Raw genomic sequence first — 20,195 nt, forward strand, 5'->3', positions numbered from 1 at the left:
CTCAACCCATAAAGATTCTGTACCTTCCGATCGTATGTCAACTCTTTCTAATGATTAATATCATTTCTTACCATTAAAGCTATGCCACCCCCTCTACCTACCTGCTTATCCTTCCAATACACCGTGTATCCTTGGACATTCAGCTCCCAGAGACATGCATCCTTTAGCCACGTCTCAGTGATGGACACAATATCATACCTGCCAATCTGTAACTGTACAACAAGATCATCCACCTTATTCCTTATGCTGCATGCATTTAAGTCCATAAATAACACCTTAAGTCCAGTATTTGTTTTTTTTTTTGCATTGATTGCACTGCAACTCATCCCAATGGCTGCAAATTTGCTCCATCACCTGCCTGTCCTTCCTGACATCCTTACTGCTCACTACCTTAGATCTATTTCTGTTTTCCCTCTCCTCCGCTCCATCATTCAGGTTCCCATCCCCCTACCAAATTAGATTAAACCCTCCCAAACAGCTCTACTAAACCTTCCCGCCAGGATATTGGTCCCCCTAGGATTCTAGTGTAACCCGTCCTTTTTGAACAGGTCACACCTGCTCCAAAAGAGGTCCTAATGATCCAGAAACTTGAATCCCTGCCCCCTGCTCCAATCCCTCAGCCATACATTTATCCTCTACCTCATTCCATTCCTACTCTCACTGTCGCATGGCACAGGCAGTAATCCCGAGATTACTACCATTGCGGTCCTTCTTCTCAACTGCCTTCCTAACTCCCTATATTCTGCTTTCAGGACCTCTTCCCGTTTCCTACCTATGTCAATGGTACCTACATGTACCACAACCTCTGGCTCCTCACCCTCCCACTTCAGGATATCTTGGACGCAATCAGAAACATCCCGGACCCTGGCACCAGGGAGGCAAACTACCATCCGGGTCTCCTGACTGCGTCCACAGAATCGGCTATCTGACCCCCTAACTATCGAGTCCCCTATTACATCTGCCTTCCACTTCCTTTCCCTACCCTTCTGAGCTACAGGGCTGGACTCTGTGCCGGAGGCTTCCCCCAGGTAGGCTGTCCCCCCCCAGCAGAACCCAAACAGGAGTACTTATTGTCAAGGGGTACAGCCACTGGGGTACTCTCTAGTACCCCTTTCCCCTCCTAACCGTGACCCTCCTGTCTGCCTCCCGTGGCCCCAGTGTGACCACCTGCCTATAGCTCCTCTCTATCAACTCCTCACTCTCCCTGACCAGATGAAGGTCATCGAGCTGCAGCTCCAGCTCCCTAACACGGTCCCTTAGGAGCTGCAGCTCGGTGCACCTGGCGCAGATGTGGACGTCCAGGAGGCTAGGAGATTCCAGGACCTCCCACATCCGACACTGAGAACAACAAGCTGCCCTCACACTCATACTTCCCCTTTCCTCAAATAACAGGAAAAATTGAAACCTAAACCTACGTTGCCTCGCTCGCTTCCACCTAAGCCCATTGAGGCAAAGCCTTTAAGCTTACACTCAGCTCCCGGCTCACTCCTCTGCCCGTAAACGACGCTGCCCGCTGTATAAGGCTGTGTCCTTTTTAAATCTTCCCCGCTTCACTGCCCGACATCACACGACTGCGCAGTCCCGCCTCTCAACTCCAATGAGAATAAGAAAAAAATCAAAATGGCTCCCGCCACACTCCTGTTCTGATCCTCCTTCCTTCTCCGAAAGGGCATGCACAAAGCATACCAGGCAACTTTAGCTAACCCTTCATCCATCAGTATCAGACAGCATTGGCAGGCAGCTCAGAGGAAAGTAGAAAAGGCAATATGGGCCATACAAAATGAGTGGTGGACTGAAAAGGCACATGAAATCCAGTCCTTTGCCGATAATAATGACATGCATGATTTTTACAATACTGTCAAAACCATCTACGGCCCAATAAATCAATGCATTACTCCCCTGAAAACAGCAGATGGTCAAACACTTCTGAAGAATCAGAATAACATTCTGCTGAGGTGGGCTGAGCATTTTAACACCCTGCTTAATCAGGACTATGATGCAGACCCCACCATCCTAGACGAACTGCCTGAACTTCCTCCTATCCACGACCTCAGTCTACCATCAACCTTCCAGGAGGTTCTATCAGCTGTCCATCCGCTTAAGAACAATAAGTCCCCTGGCACTGACAATATCCCTGCTGGGTTACTGAAGAACGGAGGGTACATGTGTATGCGCACCCTCTACCAGTACATCACCAAGGCCTGAACTAACAAGAACATCCCACAGCAATGGAGAAATGCAAACATTGTTGTCATTTATAAGAACAAGGGTGACAAGTCCATCTGCGACAATAGTAGGGGCATATCGCTTCTTTCTGTTGCTGGAAAGGTCCTGGCTAATGTGATGCTTCAGAAGCTCATCAGCAACATCACCGAGTCAATGCTGCCTGAATCGCAGTGTGGATTTAGGAAGAACAGGAGCACGATCGACATGATCTGCGCAGCCCAGCAGCTTCAGGAAAAGTGCCAGGAGCAATATCAAGACCTGTTTATGGCCTTTGTCGACCTCTCTAAAGCATTCGACACTGTGCAAAGAGAGCTCTTATGGGATGTTCTCCTCAGATTTGGCTGTCCCAATAAATTTGCTAACATCCTCCACCAGTTCCACAATGGGATGACTGCTCGGGTGACCATAGGAGGACAAGAGTCCGAGCCCTTCCTTGTACACACAGGGATGAGGCAGGGTCGTGTGCTAGCACCAGTGCTCTTTAACATCTTCCTCTTGTGTGTTACCAAGGTTCTCCACAATGAGATTGAGGACAGCAGTGGTGTGGCAGTGGACGTCAGATTAGATTGCAACCTCTTTAACATCAGCAGGCTCCACACAACCACCAAACTCCATAGAGAATGGGTCCTGGAGCTGCAGTATGCAGACGACTGTGCTCTTGTGGCCCATACTCCGTAGGACCTTCAGACTGTCCTTGTTGTGGCATTGAAAGCGTACAGCAGGATGGGGCTGACCGTCAATACCACCAAGACAGAAGTGGTTTGCCAATGGAGTGCTAGTGCCCCACCCACCCTACCTGCCTTCACTGTTGGTGATGAAAAGCTGTCAGTAGTGCCATCTTTCAAATATCTGGGGAGCATTCTCTCTGAGGATAGCGGCATTGACAATGACATCCACAGCCGCATTAAACAGGCATCAGCTGCCTTTGGGAGACTTCGGCGTAGAGTCTTTCAGAACAGGAGCCTTTGTCCCTCCACAAAGGTCGCCGTATACCAAGCGGTCTGTGTCACCACCCTCCTTTATGGCTGTGAAGCTTGGGTAACCTACAGCCATCACATCAAGTCCTTGGAGCGCTTCCACATAAGCTGCCTTCAGCGCATCCTGGGAATTACCTGGTGGGAGCAGATGCCTCACACTGAAATACTTGTAAAGACCAACTGCAGAAGTATTGAGGCCATGATCACCCAGCATCAGTTGCAGTGGCTGGGGCACGTGATAATGATGCCCCCATGTTGGCTACCCTACAGAGTGTTATACGGCCAGCTATATCATGGTCGACACTCAGCTGGAGGGCCGAAGAAGCGCTATAAGGATCAGATGAAGAATGCTTTAAGGAAGTGCAAGATCAGACCTGAGGACCTGGAGGATGTTGCTGCCGACCGTAACACTTGGCGACAGCTGTGTAGGGATGGGGTTTGTATTCTGGAGATGGAAAGAACAACCAGAAGACAGCAGAAGAGAGCCAGGAGAAATGCAGCCATGGTTGCCATCACTACAACCACTACCACATATACATGTCCCATCTGCAATAGAACTTGTGGGCCCAGGATAGGACTGTATAGTCATCAAAGATCTCACCGTTAAAGGAATGGACGTCGTCATCGGATTCCAATGGACAACTGAAGAAGTGTGTGTGTGTGTGTGTGTGTGTGTGTGTGTGTGTGTGTGTGTGTGTGTGTGTGTGTGTGTGTGTGTGTGTGTGTGTGTGTGTGTGTGTGTGTGTGTGTGTGTGTGTGTGTGTGTGTGTGTGTGTGTGTGTGTTTACATATGACTCACCGTACAGTCTGGTCAGAGAGCCAGCCAGCATCACAGTGGTTGAACCCATCCTGGAAGGCAGCCAGGAGGTGCTGGGGTGAGGCCATTGTGGCCGAATTCTGCTGACAGATCTGTGTAGCTTCCTTGAAGGTTAATGCATACCTGTTGTTGCTGGAGCGATAGTGGAACACCGTCCCTGAAACAGGAGAAACCAAAGATAAGTACACAGCTCCTCCTCCCTCGGAGCTGGAGAGTGTGTGGGATCAGCCTGTATCCCCCGAGGTTGTGGACAGTTCCCTTAGGTAAATACCCCAATTCTAGTAGCATAGAGCTATGCCTGCAGACCGACAACACACTGCCCCTAAAGTGCTGCTCCTTCTCTGCACACTGCTTGCCTCAGCAGGTTGCTCACCTTCTCCATCCCAATCCCCCCCCCCTCTCCACGCTGATCTCACCCCTGCACACTGATCTCCACTCTCCACGCTGCTTTCCACTCTGCATGCTGATCTCCACTCTCCATGCTGATCTCCACTCTGCACGCTAATCTCACCCCACTCACTGCCCAAACCCCCTTCCCTGTGATGCTCTTGTGGTTTCTGCTTCCCATATCCCCTGCATCCCACTCCTCCTTAGTGTCATTGAAAGTACAACACAGAAACACGCTCTTCAGTCCATCTAGTCCATGCTGAAACCATTAGATAGATAGATAGATAGATAGATACTTTATTCATCCCCATGGGGAAATTCAACTTTTTTTCCAATGTCCCATACACTTGTTGTAGCAAAACTAATTACATACAATACTTAAATCAGTAAAAAATATGATATGCATCTAAATCACTATCTCAAAAAGCATTAAACTGCCTTCTCCCATCAACCTGCACCAGGACCATAGTCTTCTATATTCCTGCTGCCCATATACCTATCCAAACTTCTGTTAAACATTGAAATCAAGCTTGCATAAGACAGTAAGATATAGGAGCGGAATTAGCTCATTTGTCCCATCAAGTCTGCTCCATCAGTTCATCATAACTAATCTATTTTTACTCTCAACTGCAACCTCCTGCCTTCTCCCCATATCCCTTCATGTCCTGACCAATCAAAATTTGATTAACCACTGCCTTAACTATTCATAAAGACATGGTCTCCACAGCCACCTGTGGTGACAAATTCCAGATTCACCACTCTCTGGCTAAAGTAATTCCTCCTCATCTCCAATCTAAAAGGATGCCCCTGTATTCTGAAGCTGTGTCCTCTGATCCTCAACTCTCCTACCATAGGAAACATCCTCTCCACATCCACTCTATCAAGGCCTTTCTCCGTTCGATAGATTTCAATGGGGTCACCCTTCATTCTTCTGGATTCTAGTGAATACAGGTCCAGAGCCATTAAACACTCTTCATATGACAAGCCGTTCAATCCTGGAATCATTTTCATTAATCTCCTTTGAACCCGCTCAAGTTTCAGCATATCTTTTCTATGATAAGGTGCCCAAAACTGCACACAATACTTCATGTGGCCTCACCAGTGCTTTATAAAGCCTCAACATAACACCCTTGCTTTTATCTTCAAGTCCTCTCGAAACAAATACTAACATCACATTTGCCTTCCTCACCACAGACTCAACCTGCATATTAACCTTCAGGGCATCTTGCACAAGGATTTCCAAATCCCTTTGTGCCTCAGATTTTCAAATTATCTCTCCATTTCAAAAATAATCTACCATTTTATTTCTTCTACCAAAGTGCATGACCATTCACTTCCTGACGCAATATTCTATCTACCACTTCTTTGCCCATTCTCCTAATCTGTCTAGGTCCTTCTGTAGCCTCTGTAATTCCTCAGAACTACCTGCCCCTTCATCTGCCTTCGTATCATCCGCAAACTTTGCAACAAAGCCATCAATTCCATCATCCAAGTCAGTGACATATAATGTAAAAAGTGGTCACAACACAGACCCCTGTGGAACACCACCAGTCACCAGTAGCCAAAGAGAAAAAGTTCCCTTTATTCCCATTCTTTCCCTCCTGCCAATCAGCCACACTTTATCCATGCTAATATCTTTCCTGCAATACCATAGGCTCATAGCTTGTTAAGCAGCCTCATGTGTGGGACCTTGTCAAGGGTCTTCTGAAAATGCAGGAACCACTTGTGCTGGCAGCTTCTCCCACACTATCACAACCCCCTAAATGAAGAAGATTCTCCTCATTTTCCAATTAAACTTTTCCCCTTTCACCCTGAACCCATGACCTCTGGTTGTCGTACCACCTAACCTCAGTGGGAAAAGCCTTCTTGCATTTACCCTATCTCTACCTTTCATAATTTTGTATACCTCTATCAAATCCCCCAATCTTCTACGTTCTAAGGAATAAAGTCCTAACCAATTCAATCTTTCCATATAGCTCAGGTCCTCCAGACCTGACAACATCCTTTTCCTGTACATTTAGCCAACATCTTACCCACAGGGAGGAGACTTTCCTGAATTGCCAACTTGATTTATCAGAGGGTGTCTTTGATGATGATTCAAAACTGACCCACACTTGAAGTCACACCCATGTCCAGACTCCTCTCCCTTTCTGACCATCAGAACCATCTCCCTGGTCACCCCTCAGATATGTTCCCTGGGTCTCAGTCTCCACAGAACCAGAGAGAAGATCCTCCCATACTCATCAACCAGTCCTTATCAAACCCTGCGTAAACACAGGCAATAGCTGGATCATGTGCGAAAACCAAATAAACAGAAACACAGACACACAACACATGAGCTGTTGTGGTGAAGAGGGAAGACACAGATGAACCAGATCTCCACCATTTCTGTCCCAGTAATGGTCTTACCAAATGTAGACTTTCCCCCCACCAGGACAGTGTTAAGCTAAAGCACTCCCCAGTGATCCTGAGACCAGGGCGCCCAACCTTGTTGCTGGGTTACTATACCCATTACTGAACAACAGAACAGAAACGTCCACTCACACCTCGTGACTGCACATCTGTGGCCCACCCCATCACAGCTGCTGTTGTTCATCCACCAGGTGAGAGGTTTAGTGGAATACCCACCCCATCCACCCTCCTCCTGTCACAGTCCTGCTGGGTTTGCATCACAAGTTCTCTACTTCACTGGACAGGAACCACCAGCAGCATGGTCAACTGCAGAACCATAATAAATGTTCCTGTCCCCAAGACATGTACATACATTTCCACACACAGTGGTGTACACAGGTTCACATGCATAGACACACAAACATCAATTCTGTCTACATGGGCAGTTGGACCCTGAATTTCTGGTCCCCACACAAAAACACAGTGTCCACTGGAACTGATCCAGCCTCAGCTCAGCCGGGCACCAGTGCTGAGGGGGTAAACAAGGCTTTCACCGTTCCCACAACATGTCTGTATTCAGTGCAGTCCAGTTCACTGTTCCCAAGTGAGATTGATGAATGGCTGTTGGCTGACTCACTGTCTTCCTGGAGATGGGAAACAGAACTGGAAATGAACCAAAGATGATGAAACCCTTTGGCAGAAGCAGAGTAGGGAGTGGACCTTTTGGCCCATCAACAGCCCAGTCAACGCCGCCTCCTCTCAGGCGTCAGCCAAGCTGGGCAAGTGGTGAAGAACATTCTGCCAAATCAGGTCTGTAACAGGTCGTGTGAACCAACATCGGGGGGGGGTTACCAACTGACTTCGCTCTTTATGCTCCACCTGTCGTAGACATATCAGTCTATGATGACTGCACAATTTCTCTCTACACAACCTTCGTCACATCACATGGGATGGAAAAGATTTTATGTGACAGGTCAAAGCCGGGCATCCATGAGGAAGTGTGGAACACAAGACTAAAAGACATAGGAGCAGAATTGGGCCATTCGGCCCATCAGGTTTGCTCCACCATTCCATTATGGCTGATGAATTATCCCTCTCAAACCCATCACCAGCCTTTTCGCTGTAACCTTTGATGCCCTGACTACTAAACAATCTACCACCCTATCTGAAGGAGGAGTAATGTGCTGTCCACAATTCCATGGCTAGCCTATCCTACACCTACCAACCTTCCAAGGCCAGTGATCCCACTGGCCCAGTGACCACAGGACATGCCTGGAGCAGAACCAGGCACACCCAGCACAGATGGGCCCAATTAGTAATCGATAATAGGTGATCACCAGGCACAAACAATAGAAAATCTGCAGATGCTGGAAATCCAAGCAACACACACAAAATGCTAGAGGAACTCATCAAGCCAGGCGGCATCTACAGAAAAGCGTACAGTCAACGTTTTAAGCTGAGACCCTTCAGGTGAAGGTCTTGGCCAGAAATATGAACTATGATCACCATGCACACCTGGAAAACAAAAGCAATTGATCACACGGATGTTAAAACAACACAATCAACAATCAATAGGCAAAGTAACTCACACTAAGTGCATAAATATTGATTTCTCTAACTTGAAGTAATTTCTCATAACTTCTTCCATTCCCCATACTGGCTCCCCAATCACCTCTTCTCTTACTCTCACCTCCCTTCCCCTCCTGTCACCTCCCTTTCCCTTCTCCTAAGAACCACTCTCCTTTCCTGTCAGATTCTCTGTTCAGCCCTTTACCTTTTCCACCTCCTACCTACTCCCACACCTACAGACTGGACATTTCATAAACAGGGTGATACAGAGACCAGACTCTTCACAGGCAGTGTGATACACGGACAGGACGCTCACAGATAGTGTGATACAAAGATTGGACATTTCACAGACTGGATATTCCACGGACAGGGTAATATACAGACTGGACAATTCACAGGCAGTGTGATACACAAACTGAACATTACAGAGACAGAGTGAGGCACAGACTGGACATTTCAGAGACAGTGTGAAATGTAGGCTGGACATTTCAGATTCAGTGTAATATCACAGCCAGTGCGATACACAGACCAGACATTTCAGAGGAAGACATTCCATGGACAGGGTGATACACAGGCTTGACTTTTCAGAGACAGTATGATACACAGTTGAGATATTTTACTGACAGTGTGATACACAGACCGGACATTTCACATATAGTGTGATATGCAGACCAGATATTTCTAAGACTGTGTGACACACACAGCACACATTTCATAGCCTGTGTGACACATGGACCAGATATCTTGCAAGCAGTGTGATATACTGACCGGACATTTGACAGACTGTGTGATACACGGCCTGGACATTTCACAGACAGTGTGATACGCAGACCAGACATTGAGCAGGCAATTTGATACATTGACCAGACATTTCACAGTGTGATCAATGGAGCAGACATTTCACAGACTGAATGATACAGACCTGATATTTCACAGACAGTGTGACACATGGACTGGACATTTCACAAACAAGGTTATTCACAAACTGGACATAACACAGACAGTGCGATACACGGAACAGACATATCCAGACAGTGTGTTACACAGGTTGGACAGTTCACATGCAGTCTGATACACAGACCGGACAATTTACTGACAGTGTGAGACATGAACAGGATATTTCACTGACAATGTGATACACAGATCAGACATTTCACAGACAGTGGAATAAACAGACCAGACATTTCACAGACAGTGTGATACACGTACTGGACATTTCACAAAGGATCTGATTCACAGTGTAGACATTTCACCGACAGTGTGATACACAGACAGGTGTTTTCACAGACAGTGTGACACACGGACTGGACATTTCATAAACAAGGACATTTACAAACAGGACATAACACAGACAGTGCAATACATGGAACAGACATTTCGCAGGCAGTGTAAGATACAGACTGGACAATTCAGAGCCAGTGTGATACACAGACCAGACACTTCACAAACAGTGTGATACACAGACTAGTTATTTCACAGACAGTGTGAAACACAGACCAGGCATTTCTCAGACACTGTGATACACAGGCTGGACATTTCACAGTCATTGTGATATACAGACTGACACTTCACAGACAGTGTGATACACAGACCGGACATTTCACATATAGTGCACCTTAAAACTGTGCCCTCTCATGTTAGTCATTTCAGCACAGGGAAAAAGCCTCTGTCCTGTGGGCTTGGACCCCAAGATCCCTCCGATCCTCCACACTGTCAAGAGACTTACAATTAATATGATATTCTGCCATCATATTTGTCCTACCAAAATGAACCACTTGACACTTATCTGGGTTGAACTCCATCTGCGACATCTCAGCCCAGTTTTGCATCCTATCAATGCCCCGCTGTAACCTCTGACAGCCCTCCACACTATTTACAACACCCCCAACCTTTGGATCATCAGTAAATTTACTAACCCATTCCTCCACTTCCTCATCCAGGACATTTATAAAAATCACAAAGAGAAGGGGTCCTAGAACAGATCCCTGAGACACATCACTGGTCACCAACATTTTACAGACAGTGTGATTGACAGAACGGACATTTCACAGACAGTATGATACACAGACCGGCTTCCCCAACCTTTGGGTCATCAGCAAATTTACTAGCATATTCCGCCACTTCCTCATCCAGGACATTTATAAAAATCACAAAGAGAAAGATTCCCAGAACATATCCCTGAGGCACCTCACTGGTCACCAACATTTCACAGAGAGTGAGATTTACGGACCAGACATTTCACAAACCCTGTGACAAAGGGACCAGACATTTCACAGACAGTGTGATGCTGCATACACTGGAGTTTTCACAGACAGTGTGACACACGGATTGGACATTTCACAAACAAGGTGATTCAAAGTCCGGACATGCCACAGACAGTATGATACACGAGACGGACAGTTCGCAGGCAGTATGATATATGGACAGGACATTTCAGAGCCAGTGTGATACACAGACCAGTCATTTCACAAAAAGTGTGACTAACAGACCGGACATTTCACAGACACTGAATCGCGGATGGGACATTTCACAGGCAGTGGGATAAACAGACCAGACATTTCACAGGCAATGTGACACTCAGTCCAGACATTGCACAGAAAGTATGATACACAGTCCAACCATTTCACAGACACTGTGATACATGGACCAGACATTTCCAGGCAGTGGGATAAACAGACTGGTTATTTCAGAGACAGTGTGACACATGAACCGGACATTTCACAAACAATCTGATACACAGACCCAATATTTCACAGTCTGAAACACAGTCTGGACATTTCACAGACAGTACGATACACATACCGGACATTTCACAGACTTCTGTGATACACAGTCTGGACATTTCAGAGACAGTGTGATACACAGAATGGACATATCACACACAGTGTGCTTTATGGACCAGACTTTTCACAGACCGTGTGGTACACAGACAAGACATTTCACAGACAGTGTGAACCACAGTCCAGTCATTTCACAGTTAGTGTGATGAACAGGACATTTCACAGATAGTGTAATACACAGACAAGATATTTCACAGACAGTGTGATACACACACCGGACATTTCACAGGAAGTGTCATACATCAACCGGATATTTCACAGACAATGTGATACACAGTCCAGACATTTCACAGACAGTATGGTAAGCAGACCAAACATTTCACTTACAGTGAGGTACACAATCCATCCATTTCACAGGCAGTGTGATAAATGGACCAGACATTTCACAGGCAGTGTGATAAACGGACCAGACATTTCATAGGCAGTGTGATAAACAGACCAGACATTTCACAGGCAGTGTGATAAACAGACCAGACATTTCACAGACAGTATGGTAAGCAGACCAGACATTTCACTTACAGTGAGGTACACAATCCATCCATTTCACAGGCAGTGTGATAAACGGACCAGACATTTCACAGGCAGTGCGATGCACAGAGTGCACGTTTGATAGGCAGTGTGATACCGACACCAGAACATTCTCAGTGTGATACACACACCGGACATTTCACAGACAGTGTGATACATAAAGCAAACATTTCACAGTCAGTGCTTTACACATGCCAGATATTTGAAAGACTGTGTGATACACAGACTGGACAATTCACAGACAGCATGATGCACAGACTGGACGTTTCTCAGACAGTGTGCTACACAGTGTTACCCATAACCTACTATTTTTCAGGCTCCATGTACTTATCAACGCGTCTCTTAAAAGACCCCATTGTATCCGCCTCCACCACCATCGCTGGCAGCCCATTCCATGCACTCACCACTCTCTGCGTAAAAAACTTACCCCTGACATCTCCTCTGTACCTACTTCCAAGCACCTTAAACCTGTGTCCTCTTGTGGCAGCCATTTCAGCCCTGGGGAAAAGCCTCTGACTATCCACATGATCAATGCCTCTCATCATCTTATAGTGCAGTGACCAGAACTGAGCACAGTACTCCAAATGGGCTCTGACCAGGATCCTATACAAGTAACATTTACCTCTTGACGCTTGAGCTCAATCCTGTGTTGGAGAAGGTCAATGCACCGTATGCCTTCTTAACCACATGGTCAACCTGCACAGCTGCTTTAAGGGTCCTGTGGACTCGAACCCCTAAGATCCCTCTGATCCTCCACACTGCCAAAAGTCTTACCATTAATATGATTTTCTGCCATCATTTGTGAGCTACCAAAATGAACCACCTCACACTTAAACAACACACACAAAATGCTGGTGCAACGCAGCAGGTCAGGCAGCATCTATAGGGAGAAGCACTGTCGACGTTTTGGGCCGAGACCCTTCGTCAGGACTAACTGAAAGGAAAGATACTAAGAGATTTGAAAATAGTGGGGGGAGGGGGAAATGCGAAATGATAGGAGAAGACCGGAGGGGGTGGGATGAAGCTAAGAGTTGGAAAGGTGATTGGCGAAAGTGATACAGAGCTGGAGAAGGGAAAGGATCATGGGATGGGAGGCCTCGGGAGAAAGAAAGGGGGAGGGGAGCACCAGAGGGAGATGAAGAACAGGCAGAGTGATGGGCAGAGAGAGAGAAAAAAAAACAAACAACTAAATATGTCAGGGATGGGGTAAGAAGGGGAGGAGGGGCATTAACGGAAGTTAGAGAAGTCAATGTTCATGCCATCAGGTTGGAGGCTACCCAGCCAGTATATAAGGTGTTGTTCCTCCAACCTGAGTGTGGCTTCATCTTAACAGTAGAAGAGGCTATGGATAGACATATCAGAATGGGAATGGGACGTGGAATTAAAATGTGTGGCCATTGGGAGATCCTGCTTTCTCTGCCGGACCGAGCGTAAGTGTTCAGCGAAACGGTCTCCCAGTCTGCGTCGGGTCACCTATCTGGGTTGAACTCCAGCTGCCAATTCTCAGCTCAATTTTGCATCCTATCAATGTCCCACTGTAACCTCTGACAGCCCTCCACCTTATCCACAACACCCCCAACCTTTGTGTCATCAGCAAACTTACTAACCCATTCCACCATTTCCTCATCAAGGACATTTATAAAAAACATGAAGAGAAGGGGTCCCAGAACAAATTCCAGAGGCACACCACTGGTCAACAACATTTCACAGACAGTGCGATATTCAGACTGTAAATTCCACAGAACATGTGATACAGAGACCAGGCATTTCACTGACAGTGCCATACAGACACCGGATATTTAACCGACAGTGTCATACATGGACCAGACATTTCACAGACCGTGTGATACAGACTGGACATTTCATAGACCATATGATACACAGATCGGACATTTTACATACCGTGTAATACATAGACCAGACCTTTCACAAACCATGTGATACACAGACTGGTCCTTTCACAGACCGTGTGATACACAGACCGGGCATTTCACAGACAGTGTGATACTAAGACCAGGCATTCCACAGACCGCCTGATACACAGATTGGACTTTTCACAGACCATGTGATACACGTCAGTATCATACACAGAACAGCCAGATATTTCACAGGCAGTGTGATACATGGACCAGACATTTCACTGAGAGTGGGATACACAGACTGGACTATTCACAGGCAGTGTGATACACAGACTGGACTATTCACAGGCAGTGTGATACACAGACCGGGCAGTACGCAGGCAGTGTGGTACACAGACCAGCCAGTACACTGGCAGTGTAATATATGGACCAGACGTTGTAGGCCATGTGATACACAGACCAGACATTCCGCAGACTGTTTGATACTTGGACCAGATAGATGTAGCCAGTGTGATACACAGACCGGACATTTGTCAATCTGGCGTAATGATATAGACACAGACAATGTAAGTTGCTGATATTACTGTTATCAGACAGCACTGTACACAAACAATGGTATACGCAGACAGAATTGTATACAAATAGTAACTCAATACTGCAGTCAATACAAAGCATAGAGGGGTTGTACGTGGGCAGTAATAGATGTGGATAAACTGCATTAATGCCTGGATGTACTCAGGCTGAAGTATGTGCAGACCAGGGCATGGGCAAACCACATTGCTCAGAGGCCAGCGCATTTACAGGCTGGTGTGTGCGTAAGCCAGGCGTGTGTTCTAAGTGTTTGTTCCCATCTCTCCGCATGTAACACATGCACAGGTTGCTGCCATTGTCCTGTTAATCACGCATGGGTTAAACCTCGTAGAGCTGCAAGATTGAGCTTATTACTAGTCAGGTCACAATGTGTGCAGACCGTGGAGAGATTGTATTTCACCACTACTCCTGACACAGAGGGCAGTGAAAAGTACAACTATGCCTGTGGGGGCATCATACACCCAGGGGCACATTTCAGACCCTCCCCCTCCCTATCATCTCCCCTAATTTTTACTCAAAACACTCATTCTCTACATAAAAGTGGACCAGATCCTTGTGACAGGTTGCTGTTACTGGTTACCATGGTTACCAGAGAATAATTTAACCCTTTAGGTTATCAATCTCCACAGCATGTGGTTTTGGGAATGTTTGTGATCTATTTCACACTTACAGAAACCTGTTTCACAGCCATATCAGAACAGCAGCCATCCTTTGGGATGGAGGGAGTAGGTTGGCCAGAGGGAAGTGGGTATAGACAGAGAGGTGGGGAGCTTGAGGGAGGAGGAGATGGGGAGGCAGAGGGATGGGGAGAGATGGGGGGGGGGGGAGACAGAGAAATTTTTTGAATATTGAAAGGTCTAGATAGATTGGGCATGAAAAGGATGTTTCCCATAGTGGGGGAATCTAAAACCAGAGCCACAACCTCAGAAGAGACAGACATCCCTATAGAACAAGAATGTTAAGGAATTTTTCAGCCACAGGGGATCAGATGCCATAGAGTACTGTCAAAGCCTAATCATGGGGTGTGTGTAAGGCAGACATTGATAGGTTCTTGATTGATGGGGGGTTAAAGGTTATGGGGAGAAGATGGGAGAATGGTGTTGGAAAATAAATCAGTCATGAGCAGATGGGCAGAATGGCCTAACTCTGCTCCTGTATCTCATTGTCCTCTGATGAAGGCAGGCAAAGCTGTGCCTGGACCCCCATTCACAATAGGATCAGCTGTTTGAACCTAGGGTAAAAGACTATCCTCTAGTGTGGGTGGGTATTAGGTTTGGAAGGCGGATAGGACGCTTTCAGGGTGGGATCTTGGCTGTGGGCTCCTCCTCACAACAAAATACAAACGGTATACAGAGAGAATCAATATTCTGCCTATGCTGACCCAGGCATTCCCCACTCCAACATCACTGACCGTGTCCTATCAGCACAAACACGATGTTGTTAACCAATCCCGCTCAGGTGATACTGTACAACATGACAACAGTTCCATCATCACGTCTCTGAACTGTCAGAGGTCCTCAACAGGTGAGACACTGAAACATTGTGGGTGTGAAAGCTTTGCTGCTCCACGAGGGACATCTAAAGTGCTCATCCTCGTGTTCTGGTTAGTAGTTAACCTACACCATTGAATCAGTTTGAGATGCCGAGGGTTTGGGAGTTCATTGGGTCTCCTGACGATACCGTCACTTGGCCATGAGACGCGGGATGTGAGGGGTGTTAATGAAATACAGGCTCTCTTGTTCAGTAGAAATAGAACAGTAAAGCACAGGAACACGTTCCTTAGCTCATGGTGTTGTTCTGACTAATCATACCAATGACATCTAGACCCTAAACCTCCATTCTCTATCTAACAGCCTTTAAACTCTCTCCTTATACACTTCAATTCCCCATCAAGAAGGCCTCAAAGCCCTCCGCTACTTTCTTGACAATAGACCTCACCAGTTCCCCCACACCACCACACTCCTCCGGTTGGCGGAACTGGTACTCACACTTAATAACTTCTCTTTCGGCTCTTCCCACTTTCTTCAGACCAAGGGTGTAGCTATGGGCACTCGCATGGGCCCCAGCTATGCCTGCCTCTTCGTGGGTTATGTGGAACAGTCTATGTTCCAAATCTATACTGGTACTGCTCCCCAACTTTTCCTCCACTACATTGACAACCACATTGGTGCTGCTTCCTGCACCCATGCTGAGCTCGTCAATTTCATCGACTTTGCCTCTAACTTTCACCCAGCCCTCAAATTCACTTGATCCATCTCGGACACTTCTCTCCCCTTTCTCGATCTCTGGGTCTCTATCTCTGGAGATAGACTGTCCACTGACATCTTCTATAAACCCACTGACTCCCTTAACTACCTTGATTATACCTCCTCACACCCTGCCAAATGTAAAAATGCTATTCCCTATTCCCAGTTCCTCCGTCTCCACCGCATCTGTTCCCAGAATGAGGCTGTCAGTTCCAGGACATCCCAAATGTCTTCTTTCTTTAAGAACCGTGGTTTCCCTTCTGCCATCATCAACGATGCCCTCACCCGCATCTCCTCCATTTCCCACACTTTGGCCCTCACCCCACCCTCCCCCCACCTTCTTTATGGGGCCCCTGCCCCCTCCTTCAGTCCTGACAAAGGGTCTCAGCCCGAAATGTTGACTGCTCATTTCAACAGATGCTGACCGACCTGCCGAGTTCATCCAGCTTGTTTGTATGTGTTGATTTAAACTCGTGCCTGCCTCTGCCACCACCCCAGGCACCCACCAGCATATCTCCTTGAACTTTCCTCTTTGTTGTCTTCGCTCACCTAGAACTACTGCTGAGACCAGAGGCCTGGAGGGAGGACAAAGCCAGAACACAAGCTTATCCTTTCTTCATTACAAAAATCTCAGCTCTGGAGGAGGAACCCACAGCCATGACCCCACCCACCTCCCAAACCCCAAAATACGCTGTTTAAATTGTTTACCCAAGAATGTTAGAAACAATGACCAATCAGTGAAAGTCAGTTTGGGAATAGTTTTTAACTGACCAATTGGTTGTGTTGGCTCTCCATAATTCAAAGTTCAAAGTACTGCACATTGACTGTCAAAGCACGTATACATTTATACAACATTAAGATTCGTCCCTTAACAGGTAGCCACGAAACAAAGAAACCCAAAAATAAAAACATTTAAAAAAGAGAAAACGGCTGAACAGCCAATGACCAATGAGAAAAACTAATAAAGGGCGCAAACACGAAATGCCTGGACTGGAGTCCGCAGTCTGTGGAAGAAAGGGCTTAAATCTGAGGATTAGGAGGGTTGGCAGAATCATAGGGAGAGCATGATAAAAAAAACAGAACGGGTTTTCTATGAACTAACTAACAATAAATCATATGATCAATGAGGAACCGATTGTACAGGTGCTAATCATCTGAGAGGCAACGTGATTAACGATTGTTTGGAACTCTGAGCGATGTGAAACCAATTGTATTGTTGCTAATGTATAAATTGCGGAAACAGTGCCTGGAGACCGGCTGACCTGATGTGATTAGATTTACTGTATAAATTTAAATTGTAAACGCGTTGACAGAGGCGTGCGGGGCGGTCACCCATGAATTCACGAAATAAAGGCGTTAACTAGCTTTGAAGTTGTTGCCTACCTTGTGTTTGATTGGCACAAACTTTTCTGACTATCTACGACGAGGATGGAATTCCGTATCATAGGGAACCCAGCGAACCCATCCGAGAAACTTGCTTATTGTTAAACTCGGACCAGGATACTCAAACGTGAGAGTTGTTTGAAAGATAAAAGTCAAGGCCAGGTTATGGAGCGGAGCTGCCGCATACCAGCAGGTGACCACCCCTGAATTCGGACTAAGAGCAAGACGGGCTTTGGGAACTCTGATTAAAAGACGGTATTAAAATGAAGCCAATTAAACCCTCGAGATTAGAACCTGCCCCATTGGCCAATGGAAAAGGGTAAGGGGAATATATCGAGTATAAGATTGTATGTTTTTGAGTGTGTACACTCTCGGTATGTCTTAAGTCCTTTGTAGAGAACAATTAACAGGGAGGTTAAATGGATAACGGGAACGATAAACCCCAGAAAGAGAAACGGAAAATCAAGCAACACACACAAAATGCTGGTGGAACACAGTAGGCCAGGCAGCATCTACAGGGAGAAGTACAGTCAACGTTTCGAGCCGAGACCCTTCGTCAGGACTAACTGAAAGAAGAGATAGTAAGAGATATGAAAGTGGGAGGGGGAGGGGGAAATCCCAAATGATAAAAGACAGAAGGGGAAGGGATGAAGCTAAGAGCTGGAAAATTGATTGGCAAAAGGGATACACAGCTGGAGAAGGGAAAGGATCATGGGACGGGAGGCCTAGGGAGATAAAAAAGGGGGTGGGGAGCACCAGAGGGAGATGGAGAACGGGCAAGGAGTGATTGTAAGAGGGCCAGAGAGAGAAAAGAAAAAAGGGGGTAATAAATAAATCAGAGATGGGGTAAGAAGGGGAGGAGGGGCATTAACGGAAGTGAGAGAAATCAATGTTCATACCGTCAGGTTGGAAGGTACCCAGCCGGAATATAAAGTGTTGTTCCTCCAACCTGAGTGTGGCTTCATCTTGACAGTAGAGGAGGCCATGGATAGACATATCAGAATGGGAATGGGACGTGGAATTAAAATGTGTGGCCATTGGGAGATCCTGCTTTCTCTGGCGGACAGGGAGTAGGTGTTCAGCGAAACGGTCTCCCAGTCTGCGTCGGGTCTCACCAATATATGGAAGGCCGCACCGGACGCAGTATATCACCCCAGCCGACTCACAGGTGAAGTGTCGACTCACCTGGAAGGACTTCTGGATCAACACTGCACGCCAGGACTCGGCCTGCTGATCCCCTAACGACAGCACCCATGAACAATAACACGCGAAAGATGATTGAAAAATACAGAAAGACGAAACAGCTTTTAGGGGACCCATTGGTTCCCTCGGAGTCGACCATACACAAGGTGTGGTTGGGAACGAGAGATAGCAAGAGTCATCTGTTGCATACGGCGCGGCCTCCTCTACATCGGTGAGACCCGACGCAGATTGAGGGACTGCTTTGTCGAGCACCTCCGCTCCGTCCGCCACAACAGACAGGATCTCCCGCTTCAGCTCTGTTTCACTCCCATTCGGATATGTCCATACATGGCCTCCTCTACTGCAATGATGAGGCCAAACTCGGACTGGAGGAGCAACACCTCATATGCCATCTGGGTAGTTTCCAGCCTCTTGGCATGAGCTTTATATTCTCCAACTTCCGATAATTCCCTTCCCCCCATCCCAGTTTCCCTCTGCCTCCTCCTCCAGCTGCCTATCACCTCCCTCATGGTTCTGCCTCCTTCTACTATCCATTGTGCTTTCTCCTTACATTCCTTCTTCACCTTTCCTGCCTATCCCCTCCTTGCTTCCTCTCCCCCACCCATTGATCTTTCCTCTTACTGTTTTTTCACCTGGCACCTACCAGCCTTCTCCTTCCCACCTTCTTTAAAGGGCCCCTGCCCCCTCCCTCTTCAGTCCTGACGAAGGGTCTCGGCCCTAAACGTTGACTGCTCGTTTCCACGGATGCTGCTCGACCTGCTGAGTTCCTCCAGTGTGTTGAGCAGGTATCTGTAACTTCAAGGGATCTCTATGGGTGGAGTTGTGGACATTGGCTTCATGCGGATCCTTTGATCTAAAGAGAGATTCAGCCCACAGCAGCGGCGACATTAGCCGGTTCCATAGGGGAGCGGGGATCGGGATAACACGACCCCGGGACTGATAGGGTGGAACCAGATTCACAGTCCGGGTCAATAGACGGACCTGCGACAAGATCACAAACATGCGGGTAAATTGGGGCCAAGCCGAGGGAACCGGCGGTTCCATGGGGGAGCGGGAATCGGGATAACACGACCCCGGGACGAATGGGGTAGAACCAGATTCACAGACCGGGTCAAGAGACGGACCCGTGACAAAATCACAAACACGTGGGAGGCGAGCCGGAGGGGGGGGCGAATAGC

General features: G+C 47.1%; 1 protein-coding gene across 5 annotated transcripts in view; it reads right to left on the reverse strand.

The window, feature by feature from the left end:
* The window catches only part of ncanb (neurocan b), a 416,144-nt gene that overhangs the window by 311,053 nt on the left and 84,896 nt on the right, over positions 1–20,195 (reverse strand). For all 5 annotated transcript variants that reach the window (XM_073068065.1, XM_073068064.1, XM_073068066.1 and 2 more), the window contains exon 4: positions 4,003–4,177. In XM_073068065.1, the coding sequence (XP_072924166.1) occupies positions 4,003–4,177 (175 nt within the window). The remainder of the gene's footprint in view (positions 1–4,002; positions 4,178–20,195) is intronic.

Source organism: Hemitrygon akajei, chromosome 16 (genome assembly GCF_048418815.1).
Source record: "Hemitrygon akajei chromosome 16, sHemAka1.3, whole genome shotgun sequence".
NCBI lineage: Eukaryota > Metazoa > Chordata > Chondrichthyes > Myliobatiformes > Dasyatidae > Hemitrygon > Hemitrygon akajei.